At 42.9% G+C, this 23,239-nt stretch overlaps 1 protein-coding gene across 1 annotated transcript in view; it reads right to left on the reverse strand.

The window, feature by feature from the left end:
• The window catches only part of CSMD1 (CUB and Sushi multiple domains 1), a 2,072,278-nt gene that overhangs the window by 37,611 nt on the left and 2,011,428 nt on the right, over nucleotides 1-23,239 (reverse strand). The window contains exons 55-57 of the mRNA XM_061404066.1: nucleotides 12,751-12,939; nucleotides 5,334-5,507; nucleotides 2,699-2,881 (exon numbers count right to left, since the gene is read on the reverse strand). Coding sequence (XP_061260050.1) covers nucleotides 2,699-2,881; nucleotides 5,334-5,507; nucleotides 12,751-12,939 — 546 coding nt within the window. The remainder of the gene's footprint in view (nucleotides 1-2,698; nucleotides 2,882-5,333; nucleotides 5,508-12,750; nucleotides 12,940-23,239) is intronic.

Here is a 23,239-nt window from a genome sequence, read left to right on the forward strand (position 1 = left end):
TACTAATCCTAAAATAAAGCAGGTGACTGTTGAAATATATTCAACTTAATATATAGACAAATATATTGTCAATAAAGGAATGTCCCTCATAATAATGATACCCTGATGTTTATAAAGTCCCCTCTAATATTGAATTTGATACTACCAAATTCATGTTTAACTTTTTTTTTTCCCCTGACAGGGACACTTTCACTGATGATCACACCTATGAATGTGGAGATCAGAAAACAGGGTCAACATACCTGTTTTTAAATCAAGGTCCTGATGTTGTGAGACATAAAGACTGACACTTAGGCAAAATAAGAAACTGAATTTAGGGTTGTTAGAGGGAAAATGAGATATTTTGAAAGTTACAAGTTAAAATTTCTTTATAAATACATCTTTTTGAAAGTACATTTATTTAATGTGCCTCCTTTTCAAAAAATGTCACTGTCTTTTACTCAGTTTGTAAGAAAATAGGACCATACTTATTCCAAATGCACATTATTTTTCACTGGTATCAATATTGTTCACTTGGCATGCTGTATTAGGATGATTGCTGTTAAACTGAGTTAAATATTTGTAGGTTTTAATCTCTGCTCACACAAGTTAAGTCAATGTGAGTGATCAGTTCAAGTTACCAACATGTAGTGTCTTCACTGTGAAATGGATAAAAAAGATAACTGCTCCCTGTTGTAAGAGTACATGCGTGCATGAGCGCTCAGTCATATCTGACTCTGTAATCCCATGGACACAGGAGCCTGGTGTGCTACAGTCTTCAGCACTGGCAGGACACCAGGCTCCTGTGTCCATGGGATTCTCCAGGCAAGAATACAGGAGCGGGTTGCCATTTCCTCCTCCAGGGGATCTTCCCGATTCAGGGATTGAACCTGTGTCTCCTGCGTCTTCAGCACTGGCAGGCGGATTCTTAACCACTGAGCCACCTTAGAGGCCATACTAAGTGCAAAATGCTACCATCTTATATAGAGGCAGTCATATTGGTATTTTTATTTTCATTATTATCACTTTAATCACATGTCCATTACCTCAATAAATGACAACTTTATCATAATCTCCTGGGAAAGAGAATTAAGGGTTACCCCAAAGATGTAGTTACATTTATACAACTTGGTAAGATATATCCATTTGGAAAGCTACGTCAGTGAGCCTGTGATTCAAAGACTAGATCGTAACAAAAGAAAACATGATTTAAAGTGATGAAAATGTATTAGAAAGTTAAGTTCTTTGATGCTTAAGAATTTTTCAGATGTTTTTATTTTGTAATTCATGAACCTTGTTTTAAAATTTATTGAAATGTCCATCAAGATCTAATGTTTTTTTAAAAAGATTCATAGAAGGTAAATCCATCAGGAGGGGGATGACCTTAGTCAAAGGACTGAGTACATAGGTCATGGATAACCTTAGTGGCAATGGAAAAGTTGCTGATAATTCCACTTTCTACAGAATATAATATGTGCCCCAAAGATATGGACCTATGTCAGCAAGTAAGAAAAAACAGAAAGCAATACATTCTCCACAGCTTTAAGAGTTTTTAAGTGTGTATGTGGAAGCAGGAAGGGGGTTAGTTGTTTATTCTGAGACATCATTTGTGGTTTTCCTGAGTGTAACTGAACTACCACTCACCTGACTTCCAATGATTTCTGTACAGTACAATTTGGAAGTAGCCAATTTTGTGGATCACTGCATTTTTGATAAATATTGTTAGTATTGAAACATTTTAGTAACTTCTTTTTGTATACAGATTTTAAGCAAAAAGTTTAAAAGGATTTTATAGGACCTGTTTGAATTTCTGACTTTTGCTAAACTGTTCTTCAGTAGCTAAGTCGTGTCCTTGTGACCCGTGGACTACAGCACGCCAGGCTTCCCTGTCCTTCATTGTCTTCTGAAGTTTGCTCAAACTCATGTCCAGTGAGTCAGTGATGATACCATTTTGCTAAACTGAATGCTATTTAAAAAGCACTTTGCATAGTCTTCCCTGGTGGAAGCATAGGGCTTCCCTGGTGGCTCAGAGGGTAAAGCATCTGCCTGCAATGCAGGAGGCCTGGGTTCGATCAGGAAGATCCCCTGGAGAAGGAAATGGCAACCCACTCCAGTACTCTTGCCTGGAAAACCCCATGGACAGAGAAGCCTGGGAGACTACAGTCCATGGGATCGCAAAGAGTCGGACACAACTGAGCAACTTCACTTTGCATAGTCTGGGATAAGAACATCATAAAGCAAAAATTAGTTAAGCTCTCCTATTTGAATAAGTGAATTCACTTATATTTTTTTGGGAAAGAACTCATAGTGTAGTACCCCAGCAACAGAGTGAGATTTCTATGGAAAACATGACTTACTCTCAACTGCTTTACTTTTTTCACTGTTTAAGTTTTCAAGAAACTAAGACAAGGGCCACCAATAGATGAACTAACATGTGAATGGAATGACTTCCATCAGCAGGGAGCCCCCGTCAGGACCTGCCCTGCTCACAGCACCTTCACCTGCCTTCTCAGCCCCACCAGCCATAACACCCTGAGCGCCACACTGAGACGGTCATCAGGAGAAGACTTCCTGATGATTCTCTTATGTTTGGGGGGAAAACAGGTTAATTGTAGAAACAGTGTGACCTGTAAGATGTTGCGGAACGTCACTGGTCATTTCAGAGTGAGCTACCCGGTTTCAACCTGCAGCGCTGACTTTCAGGCTGGGATCCACTCACCCTCGCACACAGGCTGCAGTCCTGACCAGGACCCATTGAGCAGACACGTCCGCTCAGCTGAGCCCCGCAGCTGGTAGCCCATTTCACAGGAGAAGCGCAGGAGGCTCTTGGCCTTAAACTCCTCTCCAAGCCGAGACCCATGGGCTGGGGTCCCCGGATCACCGCAAAATCCAGGGTTATTTCCTGCAGAACACAAAACACATGGCAGTAGACGATGCTGCTTAAAACAGGGCTGCTATGTTTACAGAGAATGAAATTTTATGTAAATGTGTATCAAACACGGCCATAGTCATAACATTCTGGAAATCCTGTGAGAAAGATTTTCCTTATTACAGCACAAAAGTAGAAGACTCAATGCAATCCCTATCAAGCTACCAACAGTATTCTTCACAGAGCTAGAACAAATAATTTCACAATTTGTATGGAAATACAAAAAACCTCGAATAGCCAAAGCAATCTTGAGAAAGAAGAATGGAACTGGAGGAATCAACCTGCCTGACTTCAGGCTCTACTGCAAAGCCACAGTCATCAAGACAGTATGGTACTGGCACAAAGACAGAAATATAGATCAATGGAACAAAATAGAAAGCCCAGAGATAAATCCAGGCACCTATGGACACCTTATCTTTGACAAAGGAGGCAAGAATATACAATGGATTAAAGACAATCTCTTCAACAAGTGGTGCTGGGAAAACTGGTCAACCACTTGTAACAGAATGAAACTAGAACACTTTCTAACACCATATACAAAAATAAACTCAAAATGGATTAAAGATCTAAATGTAAGACCAGAAACTATAAAACCCCTAGAGGAGAACATAGGCAAAACACTCTCTGACATACATCACAGCAGGATCCTCTATGACCCACCTCCCAGAATATTGGAAATAAAAGCAAAAATAAACAAATGGGACCTAATTAAACTTAAAAGCTTCTGCACAACAAAGGAAACTGTAAGCAAGGTGAAAAGGCAGCCTTCAGAATGGGAGAAAATAATAGCAAATGAAGCAACTGACAAACAACTAATCTCAAAAATACACAAGCAACTCCTATGGCTCAATTCCAGAAAAATAAACGACACAATGAAAAAATGGGCCAAAGAACTAAATAGACATTTCTCCAAAGAAGACAAACAGATGGCTAACCAACACATGAAAAGATGCTCAACATCACTCATTATCAGAGAAATGCAAATCAAAACCACTATGAGGTACCATTTCATGCCAGTCAGAATGGCTGTGATCCAAAAGTCTACAAGCAATAAATGCTGGAGAGGGTATGGAGAAAAGGGAACCCTCTTACACTGTTGGTGGGAATGCAAATTAGTACAGCCACTATGGAGAACAGTGTGGAGATTCCTTAAAAAACTGGAAATAGAACTGCCTTATGACCCAGCAATCCCACTGCTGGGCCTACACACCAAGGAAACCAGAATTGAAAGAGACACGTGTACCCCAATGTTCATCGCAGCACTGTTTATAATAGCCAGAACATGGAAGCAACCTAGATGTCCATCAGCAGATGAATGGATAAGAAGGCTGTGGTACATATACACAATGGAGTATTACTCAGCCATTAAAAAGCATACATTTGAATCAGTTCTAATGAGGTGGATGAAACTGGAGCCTATTATACAGAGTGAAACCAGAAAGAAAAACACCAATACAGTATACTAATGCATATATATGGAATTTAGAAAGATGGTAACAATAACCCTGTATACGAGACAGCAAAAAAGACACTGATGTATAGAACAGTCTTTTGGACTCTTTGGGAGAGGGAGAGGGTGGGATGATTTGGGAGAATGGCATTGAAACACGTATAATACCATATATGAAACGAGTCGCCAGTCCAGGTTCGATGCACGACACTGGATGCTTGGGGCTGGTGCACTGGGATGACCCAGAGGAATGGTATGGGGAGGGAGGAGGGAGGAAGGAGGAGGGTTCAGGATGGGGAACACTTGTATACCTGTGGCGGATTCATTTTGATATATGGCAAAACCAATACAATATTGTAAAGTTAAAAGATAAAATAAAATTTTTTAAAAAGTGAAAAAAAAAGTAGAAGACTCTAAGAAATTGTTTATATGTAACTAAAATCAAAATAGTTTATTAAAATATGGTAGTGACAATAATTGATATTCTTTGGAAGAAACAAAACACTGGGGACAGTGAGTGCAGGAATTGCTCACTGGAAATGCTGGTGAGGATGCCCACAAGGAGATGGGGGAAGGTGTGTTGGGAATAAAAAAATCAAATAAGAGGTCTGATCCACTGAGTTATTATGAAACATTCATGGAAGAATTAAGATGATTTCTTTTCCAAACAGGACCGATGTGATTGTTGATGGTGGAGATAGGAAAGATGTGGAAGAACTTAGAGGAAGCAGAAGGAGAGAAAAGGGAGGGCAAGCTGAGTCAAGGCAAGCAGGCTTCCTAGTCAGGGGTGGGAGGTTCCCGGGGCTCCGGCAGGAGAAACCCTGCTGGGACATGCATTCATTCAAAGAGAAGAAGCCGCAGGCACTGGCGATGTGTCCTAGGGGTGTGCTCGGCTGAAATGGGTTAGTAACCACTTTGGAGACGGGCGCCGCCAGTCCGTGTCCGCGCAGTGGACGACTGCCCGCGCCAGCCCACCTGTGCAGTGGGGCAGGGCTCCGCTCCAGTGACTGTCCTCCTGGCAGGCTCTGCTGCTGTCGCCCACGAGACTGCGGCTCCCTCGGCACGAGTAGTGGACCATGGCCCCATAGGTGAACAGGTCTCCTGTGAGTATGGCGTTGGCAGGGACGCCAGGGTGTCCACATGATATCACTTAAGAAGAAGAGAAAATAATCAGTAAGTACACTGTTCCTGTTAAGTTGCTCTGTGTTGGTCACTGTACTTCAGAGACTCATATGATCACCGCCTATTAACGAAAACACATCCCTGGTACCCTGTGGATGAGAAGCATCAACTTCCAGATGACCCTCCCTCACACATTACTGAAGACCAGGAAAAGGTCCGTCAGTGAAGCTTCTTGTTTGTTTGTTTTTTTATTAAGGTAGCTTTGCTGAAGGTAGAAATTGACATTGAGATTTTGAAAAAGATAGTCATCTACCTAAATTTTTCCATCTGCCCTTAGCCGTATACTAAGTAAGCGGTGTTCATACAAAATGGTAGAGACTACCAGAGATCCGTCAAAGCTATCACCATTATTTCTTCAGTTAGTATGCTTTGCATGGGACAAAACTCAGTCAAATCTGCTCCCTCTTCCAGATCACATGTCTAGAGAGACCATTCTAACAAATTTTTCTTGTTAGTATTTGTCTTAAGTACGTTTAAATTGGGGTCTAGTTGCTTTATAATATTATGTTAGTTTTTGCTGTGCAACAAAGTGAATCAGATATATATATATATTAAATTTTTTATTTTAATAAAAATAAAATGCTTAAGTTAAAAAGTAATAATAAATTACTGATTAATTTTTAACCCAAGTATTCCATTCATTTCTTTATACCAAATGAGGCCCATCATCTGATCATAATTACTACTCAAAAAGGAAAAATCTAGAATACCACAGGATGGTAAAGACTTCTGTCTCTCTTTTTGTAAAGTCCAAAATTTTTAGAGTTAACCACTAAAAAAAATTATACATGATCAAAAAGCTAACTGTGAGACAGTCAATTCCTAGGCAGGTTGATAAGAGGTTTGGGGTTCCCGAGGAGGAGAGAGGGGTCTGGGTCTCTGAAGGGGAGAGAGGGGTTTGGAATTCTCAAGGAGGAGGAAAGGACAAACATCTTTATTTTTCTCTCTACATTTCTTAGTCACATAAAATGTTTTTTCTTAAAGCCAGGAATTGATGATTACACAACAAAAAACTCAGTTTAAACTCTTATCAGTTCAGTTCAGCTCAGTCACTCAGTCAGGTCCAACTCTTTATGACCTGATGAAGTGCAGCATGCCAGGCTTCCCTGTCCATCACCAACTCATCCATTGAGTAGGTGATGCCATCCAACCATCTCTGTCATCCCCTTCTCCTCCCACCTTCAATCTTTCCCAGCATCAGGGTCTTTTCCAGTGAGTCAGTTCTTCCCATCAGGTGGCCAAAGTATTGGAGTTTCAGCTTCAAAATCAGTCCTTCCAATGAATATTAGGATAGACTGGTTGGATCTTCTTGTAGTCCAGGGAACTCTCGAGTCTTCTCTAACACCACAGTTCAAAAGCATCACTTCTTCAGTGCTCAGCTTTCTTTATGGTCCAACTCTCACATCCATACATGAGTACTGGAAAAACCATACCCTTGACTAGACAGACCTTTGTTGGCATTAAAATCTCTTCTTTTTAATATGCTATCTAGATTGGTCATAGCTTTTCTTCCAAGGAGCAAGTGTCTTTTAATTTCATAGCTGCAGTCACCATCTGCAGTGATTCTGGAGCCCAAGAAAATAGTCTGTCACTGTTTCCATTGTTTCCCCATCTATTTGCCATGAAGTGATTGGACTGAATGCCATTATCTTGGGTTTTTGAATGTTGAGTTTTAAGCCAGCTTTTTCACTCTCCTCTTTCACCTTCAAGAGGCTCTTTAGTTCCTCTTTGCTTTCTGCCATAAGGGTGGTGTCATCTGCATATCTGAGGTTATTGATATTTCTCCCGGCAATCTTGATTCCAGCTTGTGCTTCTTCTAGCCCAGCGTTTCTCATGATGTGCTCTGCATATAAGTTAAATAAGCATGGTAACAATATATGCCTTGATGTACTCCTTTTCCTATTTGGAACCAGTCTGTTGTTCCATGTCCAGTTCTAACTGTTGTTTCCTGACCTGCATATAGGTTTCTCAAGAGGCAGCTCAGGTGGTCTGGTATTCCCATCACTTTCAGAACTTTCCACAGTTTATTGTGATCCAGTCAAAGGCTTTGGCATAGTCAATAAAGCAGAAATAGATGTTTTTCTGGAACTCTCTTGCTTTTTCGATGATCCAGCAGATGTTGACAGTTTGATTTCTGGTTCCTCTGCCTTTTCTAAAACCAGCTTGAACATCAGGAAGTTCATAGTTTATGTATTGTTGAAACCTGGCTTGGAGAATTTTGAGTATTACTTTGCTAGCGTGTGAGATGAGTGCAATTGTGTGGTAGTTTGAACACTCTTTGGCATTGCCTTTCTTTGGGACTGGAATGAAAACTGATGTTGATCTTGAAAGTACAGAGAGAGAAATTATCTTAAAAGATAGATTTCTCACTCAGTCAGCTCTAGCTATCCACTGTAGGCTACAAAAACAAGCACCTGGACCAAATCAGTCTTTAGAAAAACTTGCAGCTGGCTCAGACAGTGTCTTATGGTAGAAAATATGAGGAAGAAAATAGGAAGAAAAAAGAATCAGGCCAAAGACTGAAGCCCTAACAATGGCTGTTAGACCTGATTTGAAACAGTCTGAGGAAAAATGCCCAGAGGGACCCAGGTGAAAAGGGATGGACTTGTTATTACTGTGGGAAGGAGGGGGCATCTCAAGTGGGATTGCCTTCAGGCATCTAAGCCACCCCCAGCTCTGTGTCTGGTCTGCAAAGGACCACACTGGAGGAGAGACTGCCCTCCAAGGTATAGGCCCCAGAGGTCGGACTCTCAAGACAATGGGGACTGAAGGTGCCTGGGGGTGTCCAAGCAAGCCCCCTTCCTAATTACACCTGAAGAACCCCGGGTATTAGTAACTGTGGGGGCCAATCAGTCAATTTTCCTTTGGACCCTGGGGTAACTTTCTCTGTGCTCATGGAAGCCCCTGGCCTGCTTTCCTCCTGATCCACTACTGTAATGCGGCTGTCAGGACGAGCCAAATGCTATTGTGTCAGTCATCCTTTAAGCTGCAGCTGGACTCTGTGCTAGTTTCTAATTGTGCTGGGAGTCTCCCTCACCCGTTTTGGGGAAGGATATACAGAACAAGGTCCAGGCCTCTGTTTTCATAAATATGGAACCCATTCTTTTTAACTGAACAAAATGTAAATCCTAAAGTGTGGGCTGATGGAAAAACTGTGAGTCTAGCACAATGCTGTTCCTGTAGTTATCAAGCTCAAAGACCCTCACCTATTTCCATATCAAAAGCAGTATCCACTAAAGCTTGAGTTTAAGGAAGGGTTAAAACCCATCCTCGAAAATTTAAAGGAACAGGGGCTATTAATTCCCTGTAATAGTCCATACAACACTGCTATTTTGGATGTAAAAATGTCAACTGATAAATAGAGACTAATTTAAGATATATAAATAATAAGTGCCTGATCCTTATACCTTATTGTCTGAAGTTCCTGGACGAGCCAAATATATTTCAGTCACTGATTTGAAGGTTGCTTTCTAGAGTTAAACCTCTATTAAATCATCTTCTACCTATGACATTAAGACAATTGAGAGGATTCTTGGGCATGACAGGCTATTGCTGCATTTAGATTCTGGGTTATGGGGAACTTGCTGGGCCTTTATATAAACTTTTAACTGAAACTTAGCAGGCCCAAACCAACAAGCTGGTTTGGTCCCCCAGAGACTCAAAAGGCTTTTAAGGCTCTTCAAACTTCTCTCTTGTAGGCTCCTGCCTTGAGCTTGCCCACAGGATCAGAGTTTACTTTGTTACTGAAAAAAGGCTATGGCCACATTGCTTAAGGGTAATTGCTACTTTTGTTTTGCTAATGACTAAAGCTCATAAGTTTACTAATGGACAAAATCTTATTATACTGACTTCTCATGATGTATGTGGGATCTTAAACTCAAGTTCAGAGCAAGAATGGCTCCATCTTTAAACCTGCTGTAACTCAAGGGGTGTCAAAAGCTTTAGGAATAGAATATCACTTACACTGTTCCTGGAGACCCCAATTTTCAGAAAAGGTTAAAAAGGCTAATGACATTATTGAGGAATCTGCATAAGGTAACTCAGGAAACACAAGACTGTTGGTTTAAAGTTTTACCCATAGCTTTAAAGAGGGCTTGAGCTGCCCCTAAGAAGAAGGGAGTGTCTCTGTGACAGACCTTTTTTGTGCACAGATATTGTCATAGATCTGGAAGCCTTAGAATTAACTATGTGACTCAGCTTTTAGCTTTTCAACAGAGTTTACAAAGAGGTTAATTCCTGCCCCAGCCTTTGAGTCAAACAAGCCACTGTTTGAGCCAGGAACTGAGATGGGCCTGAGAATATATGTGGGCTTGCTTCTGCTGAATCCAAAAGTCCTGAGTCTGCTGTTTGACCCTCAAGACAATGCCTTTTTTTCCTGGGCTCATTTCTACGCTGTATTCCACAATTGGTCTAACTACTGGGTCTGTGGAACACTCTCCTGCTCATCAATTGAAGGCTTAACAAGGTGTGTTTCTCCTCAACAAGGAAAGGACTTTCCTTAACTCTGCAATGACATCCAACAATCCTAAGATGGACTGATGTAACTCTGGACATAATGTGACTTTTAAATTTGATTATGGTTTAACTTGGTTTAATGACTATTTTGCCTTACATCTAGACCTGTATAATGGGGTTTGTTTCTAACTGTCTGAGTTTTTAAGTTACAAATGATTGTCCAGGCTCCTACAAGTACCATGACCTCCTTCAACTATTACTTGGGGCCCTGGGATCTGAGACCCTCAATATGAGGGTTAGGAGAATATGTTGCCTCAACAATTTAGGGACGACACCTCTCAAAACCAGGAAGTAGTTATGAAACGAAAACAATGCCCCTTTCCCTTGGCAACATAACTCTCCTAAAAGAAAAGGGAGGAATGAGAGGCAGGTTAATAAGAAGTCCCGGGTTCCTCAGGAGGAGAGAGGGGTCTGGAGTTCTCAAGGAGGAGGAAAGGACAAACATCTCTCTCTCTTTTTTTTTTTCCCCTCTACATTCCATAGTCTTAATCATATAAAAGAAAAAAATTTTTTTTTCTTTAAGCCTAGAACTGATGGTTATACAACAAACAACTCAGTTTAAACTCTATACTATGGATTATATAACAATAATGTATCCTGCTTGAGGACACATTCTCCTTCTTGAAAACTTTCTGACTAATCTCTTTATCTTAAAATGTAAATTGTGGGAGTGCATCTAGTAAGATCTTTACAAACTTGAAACATTCTTTTGATTTATTGTAATAACCAATTTAAAAAGTATATAACTCCCTTTCCTAAGACTAGCAAGTGGGGCACTCTCTGTCCCCCTTCTGATGTCTATGTCAGAGGCATTCTCTGCCCCTTTTCATACTTTAATAAAACTCTGCTATACAAAATATCTTGAGTGATCAAGCATAGTCCCTGGTTCTGAAGCTAAATCTTCTTCAGAGATCACGAATTCAACATCGTTCACTGTAAGCTATTAATTGGACTGAGGGTGCCGGAAATGATCCAAAGGGACCTGATTTTACATCCAAGAGAGATTGCATTTGGTCATCGGCAACCGCAGAGCGACACCAACCAAAGAGGCAGGTTTCAGAAAGGCCCCAGTGCCCCGAGTCACATTCGCCCTCCCTTGACACTCTCTCATCCTGACATCCACTCGTTGGAGAACAGGAGTTTATCTGGAGTCCTAAAAAGAAGCTAACTAGAGCAGAATCAGTGACATGGTTGGTGAATGATCAGTTCCAGGTGAAATAAAAGAGAAAATAAAAATCAGTGAACCATACAACATCACAAATAGAGAGGGTGGCCAGCTGCTGCAGAGCCTGTGGTAAAAATGCTCTCCTTGGAGAGCATGTGTTCCCAAATTCCCATAACTCCAGCGGTTAATGATAACAGCAGTGGGAACTCACCAATTTGGAAAACGAGATCAGTGAAAAGCTGGTTCCTAGAGGTCTGGGGCACAGGGGCATTATCACAACCACTAATGGAAGTCTGGGGGAGGCTGCGGAAGAGGCTAGGCAAATCTTTGGGAAGAAAATAAAACTGATTTCTCTGAAAAGTTCCCATGTGTGAAGGCATGGAAAACCAGAACACATGAAATTTGATGAGAACTGTACCACATTCATAGTTTATTTATTTATTTATTTTTGGTCAAATAAACTTGTACATTTGTTTTTGAAAGTCATCGCTTTCTTTCTCCATAAGAATTAACTGTATTGTTACACTTAGAATTTGACACAGGTTTCCAGGCAGATTCAAAGGGCTTTGAGGGACCCTGACTTGAAGGGAAAAAGTCTCCAGCACCAGTCCACTCTGAAAATGTACTGAAAATGCTGTAATCAAGAGGACTAAAATGGACTACCACCTTTTTTCAGTATTTTAATTTATAATGTAATTGTCATTTCCCGTTTTCTGTATGCATGAAAAATGAATACTAAAAATATATTGATTTTAAGAATGGTTTTGTTTCTGATTTTTAAAAGACCAAGGAGAGTGACTCCCTTTCCTTCATTTTCAGACTTTGTTTTAAAAAGACACAAGATGATTCTCTTTGAACTCAAGGACAATATGCTATTTCAAAGGAAAGAAAGTAATAAGGTAGCTACTGGGGTGAAAAAGAAAACGTCCTTGCTTATCTGCATACTGTGAATAACGTTTTCTGGGAAGTTAGAGCTATGACCTGTAATTCTGTCTGCCCAGAGGAGCACCCCGCTCTTCCTCTTGGTTAAACCTAAGGGTCAGGAGGAAGTGCCAACCAGGGTGCCGTCTTCTTTATCAGGCTCACACTGGACTGTCCCAGAAGTGCTGATGAGACAAATGAGGCCCCCAGAGTGCTCCACTCTTCTGGCCACAGATACTGGGTCCATAGATGGAGACTCCATACTATAGCCTTTTGCAGTATCTCTGAACCTGGGTCCCCAGGGAGGCAGTGTGTTGCCAGAGGCACAGTCTGGAGGCTGCTGGCACCTGGGTGAACCAGAGGATCTGCCCACCTGCCAGGCTGAAGCAGGAAATGAGCACTGATGAGCAGACACAGGGAAAACAAGGTCCAGGCGGAGCTGACTGAGTCCCTTGCCTTCTTAAATATATCATAAAAACTAATATGATTTGTGATGGGGTCAGGAGGAGAGAATAAAAAATCAATACCTTTTTCAATAGTATTAAAAAAAAAAAAAACTACATATGTTGTGTTGGCAGTGTTCTCTGAAGGCCAGACTACCCCACTCACCCAGACACTTGGGCAGAGAGCGATCCCACAGGCCATTCGCCATGCAGGTGAGGGCAGAGGATCCCAGCAGGTAGAAGCCCCTCTTGCACTGATATACAACAGTCACTCCATACTCAAAACCCTCGGGGAGGTTCTGGTGCTCGTGACGAACGGCGTTTTCCACCAAGCCTGGGTCAGAGCAGTTCACCACTGTGGAGGGAAGCACACCACACATAGTTTACATGCAGCTCTACGGTTACAGTCTTGGAGTGGGGGGACTGCAACCCACTCCAGTGTTCTCAGCTGGGGAATCCCAGGGCGACAGAGGAGCCCAGTGGGCTGCAGTCTAGGGGGTCACAAAGAGTCAGACACAGCTAACTAAACAACAACAACAATATTTACAAACGAAACAGACTGCAGAGAAGGTGAACTCCTCCTCGTGGTTTTGGGAAGTTTGTAAGATGACAGCCTCACAGCCAAGGCTTAGCGTGAAATCCTGCAGCCTTGACGATCTCCACTTCCTGCTCTGGGTCACCAGGCTTCAAAAAAATATTGAGCAACATATTGGCTTCTACAGCAATTTAAACATGAGACTGATAGCTTTTAACTGCTTCCTAATAATATGCTTCTTCAATGTAAAGTCTAAAATTAATTTTCCTGGTTATATTTTTACATTATGAAAATTTTAAAGTAGAAATGGCTGAAGTTAAAGTCTTTGTATGCGAGTATGAGGGTTTAGGGCAGCCTGGGACTCACAAACTAATTCCACCCCCTACCCCCATCACATGCACTAATGCTTCAATATGTGCCTGCAGTGATTTCTGTTAAATGTCTGTGCTAAGTCGCCCCAGTCGTGTATAACTCTTTGTGACCCCATGGACTTTAGCCTGCCAGGCTCCTCCATCCAGGGATTTCCCAGGCAAGAATATTGGACTGGGTTGCCATGCCTTTCCCGCAGGAGATCTTCCCAACCCAGGGACTGAACCCACATCTCTTATGTCTCCTCCATTGGCAGCCAGGTTCTTTACCACTAGCACCACCTGACAATGTAAAATAACGTAGCCCCTGGTTTGAGGTTTTCCCCTGTAGAAACCACAGGGACAGGGGACATGTTCTTCGAGCTTGAGCGCCTGCTGGTGTCGGGGAGGGGACCAGCCACCACAGGTGCAGAGGAGAGAAGGGGCCGGGACTGTCTGCACTCTGACTGCCCAGGGCTGAACAGGCAGCTGCAGGAGCCACGCTCTTGCCCACATTTCAGACCTGTGGCAACTGCTACATTCTTTTAGTTGGAGACACAGTGTCTAGCAGAGGGTAACACATCAGAGCAAAACCAGCAGCAGACTCACTGTAGGCATCTCCCCACATCCCAGCATCACACCCCTCAATACGCTAAGCACAGAGACCTGGCCTTGATGTTCAGGTATTAAAACCTGACACAGAACAGGAAGTCCTCAGCTGGAGAGAAAGGGAAACATTGTACCACACACACAGCCCACGTGGAGTCCTGGAGGACATTTGTGTTTCAGTTCAGTTCAGTTGCTCAGTCGTGTCCCACTCTTTGCGACCCCATGAATCTCAGCGCACCAGGCCTCCCTGTCCATCACCAACTCCCAGAGTTCACTCAAACTCACGTCCATCGCATCTGTGATGCCATCCAGCCATCTCATCCTCTGTCGTCCCCTTTTCCTCCTGCCCCCAAACCATCCCAGCATAAGAGTCTTTTCCAATGAGTCAACTCTTCACATGAGGTGGCCAAAGTACTGGAGTTTCAGCTTTAGCATCATTCCTTCCAAAGAAAACCCAGGACCGATCTCCTTTAGAATGGACTGGTTGGATCTCCTTGCAGTCCAAGGGACTCTCAAGAGTCTTCTCCAACACCACACTTCAAAAGCATCAATTCTTTGGCACTCAGCTTTCTTCACAGTCCAACTCTCACATCCATACATGACCACTGGAAAAACCATAGCCTTGACTAGACGGACCTTTGTTGGCAAAGTAATGTCTCTGCTTTTAAATATGCTATCTAGGTTGGTCATAACTTTCCTTCCAAGGAGTAAGCGTCTTTTAATTTCATGGCTGCAATCACCATCTGCAGTGGTTTTAGAGCCTCCCAAAATAAAGTCTGACACTGTTTCCACTGTTTCCCCATCTATTTCCCATGAAGTGATGGGACCAGATGCCATGATCTTAGTTTTCTGAATGTTGAGCTTTAAGCCAACTTTTTCACTCTCCTCTTTCACTTTCAGCAAGAGGTTTTTTAGTTCCTCTTCACTTTCACTGGGGGTTAAAACATTCATGTAATGGATCAGCAACACGTCTGAGGTCACAAAGGTGGCTATACCAGAGCTAGGTAAGGATCAGAGCTCCAAACTACCTGAGGACTCCTGAACCTCCTGCAGTGGACATAGAGCTTTGTGAGAAAAGGGAGGAAGGACAGGAAGGGAGGAGGGAGAGAGGAGGGAGGAAAGAACGGTTTCCTTATCTTCTTAATTCTTTCATTCTATCTTACAATTTGTATTTACATTTCTTTTTCTATGTTTACTCCTGTTTCTTGCTTATTTCTTATTTTCTTTTATGGCTCATTAAAAATCTGATCACAAACAGGAAATACAAGAAAATGATGCTTCATAATGGAAACTATAGCCAAATTAAATTCTTTGGCAGTGGGAAAAAAATGGGTAAGGATTAGTTCACTCATTAAAAAAAAAAAAAAAAGCATTCATAGTTGATTAGAGTTTTGAGTAATATTTGTTTTTAAGTTTTCCAATAGAAGGGATTATGCAAAGTTGAGAGGACAATTGAAGGTGAGATGACTCTGCAGTGTTCAGTGTACTGCACAGAATAAATGTTTTCAGCTTGTTTACTAACTGCATGAATCAAAATTTAAATACAAGATTACTGGTCACAGGGGAAAAAAAAAAACAACTTATTATGCTGCTGCTGTTGCTGAGTCGCTTCAGTCGTGTCCGACTCTGTGCGACCCGATAGACGGCAGCCCACTGGGCTCCCCTGTCCCTGGGATTCTCCAGGCAAGAACACCGGAGTGGGTTGCCATTTCCTTCTCCAATGCATGAAAGGGAAAAGTGAAAGTGAAGTCGCTCAGTGGTGTCCGACTCTTCGAGACCCCATGGACTACAGCCCACCAGGCTCCTCCATCCATGGGATTTTCCAGGCAAGGGTACTGGAGTGGGGTGCCATCGCCTTCTCCCATTGTGAGGATTTTTCAAATATATGAAGGTTACCTTTCATTTTTTATCAATAACTGATAAGAATAAAGAAACTGATTTTAGGTGTAATGAGACATTCAGGTTGGATAAAGAAGAAACATTCTAATTGATTGCTATTGATTCTAGTTGAATTTCAGAGACAGGTGGGGGTGGGGGTGGGGAGACTGAGAACCTTCTATGCGTGAAGCACTGTGATAAGTGTGTCACATGTGCTGGTTTACTTAGAACGCACAGAAACCCAGACTTTCTTTGCCCGGTTGTAGAAGAAAACTGATGTTCTCCAGTGAAGTTGAGGATTAACTAACTCTAAGACCCTGGATTTGTAACAGGAGGCAGAGTGGCAGGGCACAACTTTTGAGAGGATGCCACAGCCCAAGAACACAACATAAACCAATCAGAATCAAATGGGACCAAGATGACAGACAAGACTAGACCTTAATCCTCCATCAACAAGTCAAAGACACATCCAGAAGTGCCATGACAGTTCCATGGAGCTGTTAAAAGACCAAGGAGTAGGCAGTGGCCCAAATCCTGGAAATCTCCACCCCTTCTGAAAAACAGCTGGAATAATCCTCCCACTCATTAGCATATGAAATTACCAAGCCTATAAAAACTAACCACACCAAATTTTGTGGCCGCATTCACCCTCTGCCAGGGCCCACCCTCGTCTGTGGAGTGTGATTCTCTCTGTATCTGAATAAATTAACTTCTTACCTATCACTTTGTCTCTCACTGAATTCTTTCCAGGATGAGACATCAAGAACCTGAGCTTCATTAGGTCCTGAAACCAGGTACTGTGGGTTTTGGCTGGGTTTGAGTCCCAGCCACGTAGGTTCAGGTCCAAAACTGGGTTTTGACTGGGTTTGAGTCCCAGCCATGTGGGTTAAGAGTCCCAATCTGAAGTAAACAGTTCCAGATTCAGTTATGCAAGTTTAATAAGCTTTTGTTTTGTTTGCTTGTTTCCCTTTTCATTCCTCTCTAAGCAGAACAGAGCCTTCACTCACCCCAGAGTTTCTTAATTTTCTTTACTCTTATGTATGTAACAGCAAAGGACATATATTCTCTGCATTAAAATGACCAATCCTACAAAACTGTAGGAAAAAAAAATAAAACCTCCTAATGTTTGCCTGTAACACAAACATTTTTACATGAGGAAATAAAACACTGTGACTTATCCTAAGACTGTCAGACTTGGGTCTACCTCATTTCTTGTCCTTGAACTTGACACGTATTTTGGAATTTAAGAGACAAAGACTCAGAGAATGCTCTTCTTTAGAAACAGGGCCTTGAAACAGCAGACATAAACCTGACTCTTAGAGTAGATATGACAACGTCTATTTTCATTCTGTGTTAAAGTCTGCAGCCATATAACTTATTTACTCCAGAAAGATATCACTATTAGTAGAAAAGGGTGGCTTTTTAATTTATTTATTTTCCTGGTCCTGTTTGTAAAGGTAGCGTTGGGGGTTGAGTCATTTCCTGTATGTTGTTGTTGTTCGGTCACTCAGTCGTTTCCAACTCTTTGTGATCCCATGGACTGCAGCATGCCAGGCTCCTCTATGCCAGGCTCCTCTATCCTTCACTGTTTTCTGGAGTTTGCTCAAACCCATGTCCATTGAGTCAGTGATGCCATCCAACCATCTTATCCTCTGTCATCCCCATCTCCTCCTGCCTTCAATCTTCCCCAGTTCCTGAATGACGGTGATCTGATGTATCACAAATGCATCAGGCATGGTCTGAGCTTTTTTATGGGTAGGGCTGAGTCTGAGGATAAAATGTGACTCCAGGTGGAGAGACTGAAAATCTGCATCTACACCAGCCTCACTTGAGCACAGATTTACCTGGAGTTTCATTCCAAAGTTCTGGTGGAGTTTCTCTTTCCCATCATTAACCAAATACTATAGGGCTGGCTTCTCAGGGGACTCAGATGGTGAAGAACCCACCTGCCAGTACAGGAGACACAGGTTCAATCCCTGGGTTGGAAAGATCCTGTAGAGAAGGAAATGGAAACCTACTCCAGTATTCTTATCTGGGAAATCCCATGGACAGAGGAGCCTGGCAGACCGCAGTCCATGGGTGGAAATGAGTCAGACACGACTCAGGAGCTGAGCATGCATGCTCAGGATTCCACAGCTCATTGACCCCCCCTCGCCAGATTAGACATGGGGGAACTGTATTCAACATTTGGAGGGGGGAAGAAACGAAGCACACCAGCATGCTTACACAAGATACAACACCTTAGACCTTCTGGAGAATTATTAAAGGAATCACACAGAGAAGAATCAGGCCATAGTGCAGGGCATATGGAGAATCTCTGGAAAATTGTGTTAATAGGGGAGTTATTTCTGTTAATTTAAACTTTTAAAATTTCTTGTCATTTTTTTTTTCTGACACTTTACTATCCTTATGAGTCTGACCTCTTTGAAACCATGCTTTTCCTCATTGAATAATTTTCATGTAAATTCTGTGAATTAGACAGTACCCCATACTTCATAAATGAAGCAACACAAAGCAACAGAGAATAACAGAAAATGTGCGCAGGAGGCATCTGGCTTGCTGGGGGGTTTCTAATCCCCTCGAAGCTGGGATGACAATACTTGTCAGTCATCTCCCCTTTTATCAGAGGTTTTGGAGGTGCCAGCTTTTAAAATTAAGTACTCATTTTAAAGGTCTGCTCTTCCAAAGGCAGGGTCAAGAGAATAAGAAGACAAGCCACAGGATAAGAGACAATATTAGAAAGGACACAGCTAATAAAGGATGGCTACCCAAAACTGAAAAAGAACTCTTAAAACTCAACAGTGGAAAACAACTCAACTGAAAAATGAGCCACAGGCCGTAACTGACCCCACAGCAGAGAAGACTTACAGACGGCAAATAAGCACATGGAAAGATGTTGCAGGTCATATGTCATCAGGGAGATGCAAATTAAACAACAACGAGATTCCACTGCACACCTATCAGCATGGCCACCACTCGGAACGCGGACACTGCAGATGCTGACCTGATGGGGAGTTGGAACTCTCATCGCTGCCGGTGGGGATCAGACTGTGCAGCTAGTTATGAAGACATTTTGGAGGTTTCTTACCAAATTAAACATAACTCTTACCATACAACCGAGAAATCCTGTTCCTTAATATTTACCCAAGGGAGTTAAAAACTTCTGTCCACACAGAAGCCTACATGGGAATGATTACAGCAGGTTTATCTACAGTTGCCAAAACTTGGAAGCAACCAAGATGTCCCTCAGGAGGTAAATCTACAGATAGACTGTGATCCTTCCAGACATAGGATTTTACTCATTCTTAAAAACGTACCATCAAGCCAATAAAAAGCATAGAGGAAACTTAAATGCATACACTACATGAAAATTCAGATCTGAAATAGTTACATATTGTGGTTCCAACTTGACATTCTAGAAAAGGCAAAACTATAGAGATGGTAAAAAGATCAGGGGTTGCCAGGTGCTGAGGGGAAGGAGGGCTGAGGAGGCTAAACAAGGGCTGTGAAAATACTGGGCAGGTACAGCAATCACAGCTACCTGTCCTCATGTGTGCGTGCTAAGTTGCTTCAGTCATGGCCCACCCTTTGTGACCCCATGGACAGTAGCTCACTAGGCTCCTCTGTCCATGGAGTTCTCTAGGCAAGGATACTGGAGTGGGTGCCATGCTCTCCTCCAGGGGATCTTGCCAACCCAGGGATCGAACCCAAGTCTCTAATGTCTCCTGCATGGGCAGGCGGGTTCTTTACCACCACTGCCACCTGGGAAGCCACATGCATCATACACCTGTCCAAAGCCATGGGTCCTATGTTAAAACCAAAACCCTGGGTTTCCCTTCTGGTCCAGCGGTTAAGATTCTGCCTTGCAATGCAGGGGACACGTTCAATCCCTGGCCTGGGACAGTTCCACAAGCCAAGGGGCGACGAAGCCTTTGAGCTTGCCCTCAGGCCCTAGAGCCCATGCTCTGCGATAAGAGAAGCCACCACAAAACAATCCTGAGCAGCACAGCTAGCGAGCCTCCATCGCTCACTACAACTAGAGAAAAGCCCAAGCAGCAGCGAAGACTCAGCGCAGCCAAGTGTTCCACGTAGGTTCATCACTATTAATAAATGCACCATCTTGCAGGGATGTTGATAATTAGGGATGTGCACTGTGGGGGCAAGGGGTACTGGGAAACCTCTGCACCTTCTTCTAAATCTTGCTCTGAACCTAAAACTGATCTAAAAAAAAATCTATTTAAAAAAATAAGTTCTTTCCAATTTTCCAAGAAAAGGCAGGAAGAAAAGACAAGTCAAAATGAACACTGAAGTCATTAAAAAGAACCCTGACCTCCTTCACACTGAGCCATGGACTGCTAAAGGACCAGCACCTATTGTAAAACACCGAGTGAAAGTCTAAGTTGCTCAGTCGTGTTGATTCTTTGCAACTCCGTGGACTATACAGTCCATGGAATTCTCCAGGGATGGGTGGGTGGCCTTTCCCTTCTCCAGGGGATATTCCAAACCCAGGAATTGAACCCAGGTCTTTTGCATTGCAGGTGGATTCTTTATCAGCTGAGCCACAAGGGAAGCCCCAAACACCAAGAACTATTGTTAAATGACAGGCATTTGATTTCTTCGCCATTGCTTCGGCATAAGTTGGGTGAAAATGATGGAGAAGGATATGGCAACCCACTCCAGTATTCTTGCCTGGGAAAACCTGTGGACAGAGGAGGCTGGCGGGTACAGTCCACGGAGTTTGCACAGGAGTATAGACATGACTTAGCAACTAAGCTACGACAAAGGAAAATGAGGTACAGAAAAGATATTTTGATAATTAAAAGCCTGCTCTTTGAATTTACTCCATCTTTCCTGTGTCCAGTGGGCAATCTCAGTAGCTGGGGGCCTTTCTCCCTAATTAACCAGCCCTAATCTCTAGATTATTACCTGCTTAAAGGTATGAATTATTTCAGCCAGCTCTGTATTGATAGTGTATCGCATAGCACTCAGAACACAGTTGGTGCTTAGTAAATGTTAGGTTGAGGAGAAGGGTTCTGAAGGAATGGATCTAGACATCCCTTCAAGCCTAAGACATCAAAGACACAGCTATGCCATAACCCCCTGTGAAGATTAACTGGACCCAAATTTATGCGCCTCCATTTTTAATCATTCTTACACTTGAGCTATCTTTCCCTGTCATAGTGGATAGAGAAAACAGTTTGATTAAAGCTTTTTAACCTTTAGCTAGGTCCCTCTAATCAGAGCTATGGTTTTTCCAGTAGTCATGTATGGATGTGAGAATTGGACATAAAGAAAGCTGAGCACTGAAGAACTGATGCTTTTGAACTGTGGTGTTGGAGAAGACTTTTTTTTTTGGCATTATCCATTTTTTTTTATTTTTTAACTTTACAATATTGTATTGGTTTTGCCATATATCAAAATGAATCCATCACAGGCATACATGTGTTCCCCATCCTGAACCCTCCTCCCTCCTCCCTCCCCATACCATCCCTCTGGGTCGTCCCAGTGCACCAGCCCCAAGCATCCAGTATTGTGCATCGAACCTGGACTGGCGACTCGTTTCATATATGATATTATACATGTTTCAATGCCATTCTCCCAAATCATCCCTCCCTCTCCCTCTCCCTCTCCCACAGAGTCGACTCTTGAGAGTCCCTTGGACCACAAGGAGATCCAACCAGTTCATCCTAAAGGAAATTAGTCCTGAATATTCCTTGGAAGGACTGATGCTGAAGCTGAAGCTCCAGTACTTTGGCCACCTGATGTGAAGAGCTGACTCATTTGAAAAGACCCTGGTGCTGGGAAAGATTTAGGGCAAGAGGAGAAGGAGATGACAGAGGATGAGATGTTTGGATGGCATCACCGACTCAATGGACATGAGTTTGAGTAGGCTCTGGGAATTGGTGATGGACAGGGAGGCCTGGCGTGCTACAGTCCATGGGGTCGCAAAGAGTGGGACCTGACTGAGTGACTGAACTGAACTGAATCTTTAGCTTATCTCTGAAGTTGCTGGAACAAGTGGTGGATACCATTGCCCAGTCTCTCCACTGCCATCCAAGTGCCCAGGGCTCCGGGCAGACATGTGGGCACGGTGTTTCCCTGTGAGAGGGGGTGAATGATTCACCATGGCTATCACAGCCATGCCTACACCATGCTCAGGAAGCACTAGGGGCCGCTGGAGTGTCCCACTGAAGGGGAGGGGCCAGACATACGTAGAAGCCAACCAGTTGTGCCAGCTCACACATTCCAGACATCCCCTAACTCCATTCATCCCAATCACTGCCCCTGCCTAATAGGATTTAATGATAACATGTAATCTACAAGGTTAACCTGCCAATGTACAGGCTGGCCAGATGCCCCACATTGTCAGGAGACCAGCATGAGCTTTGGGATGAGAAACCAGGGGCATCTCCATGAGATACTCCCCCCTTTCCTTCCCCAGGACTTCCCTGAAGCTCAAATGGTAAAGAATCTGCCTGCAGTGCAGGAGACCCAGGTTTGATCCCTGGGTCAGGAAGATCCTTTGGAGAAGGGAATGGCAATTCAGTCTAGTATTCTTGCCTGGAGAATCCCATGGACAGAGAAGCCTGGTGGGCTACAGTCTGTGGGGACGCAAAGAGTCAGACATGACTGAGTGACTAATACTTCACTTCTCCTCCCCCAATAGGACAAACCTGAAGCCTGCCTTCTGGAGACAGTGAGAACAGGGAACCTGGGGGTCTGCTCTTCATGGCAAGACTTTCTCATGTTGAAAAGGGAGTTTTAGAGGGAAGTGGAATGAGGAGGCATTACTCTGTTTTTGAGCTGCAGTGAAGCACTCTGATATAGATGCTTGCCAGCATGGATAGGTAGGTAGCCAAATTTCAAGTGACTGCCTTTTGAAGCACAGCCTGAATTCCCATCCTGCTATTGTTGCTTTTGAATAGAGCTCCCTTGTGTACCCAGTGGGAAGGTGGGTGATTGTCAGAGCACAGGACCTTTGTATGTGTCTGGCTTTAATACTGTTACTACCAAAAACAAACAGAAATAACACTTTACCTTCATATGGAAGAATGTTCACCTTCAGTATGAGAGATGTTTTAATGGAAGGTAATTGGAGCAAAACCTTAAACAGCATGAACTAAAGACTACAAGATGAATCTGTCAATGTCCAAGTTCTCTAAACTCTTAAAAACTCAAAAACTACAGAGCATAATTTCCTTGGAAATTTAAGTGTTAATCCAAATCTGTGTGACAATTTTTAAAGAAGCAAATTTCTAAAACTTGAGATCTAAGTGTGAGTGCGA

The sequence above is a fragment of the Bos javanicus genome, chromosome 27 (genome assembly GCF_032452875.1).
Source record: "Bos javanicus breed banteng chromosome 27, ARS-OSU_banteng_1.0, whole genome shotgun sequence".
Taxonomy (NCBI): Eukaryota; Metazoa; Chordata; class Mammalia; order Artiodactyla; family Bovidae; genus Bos; species Bos javanicus.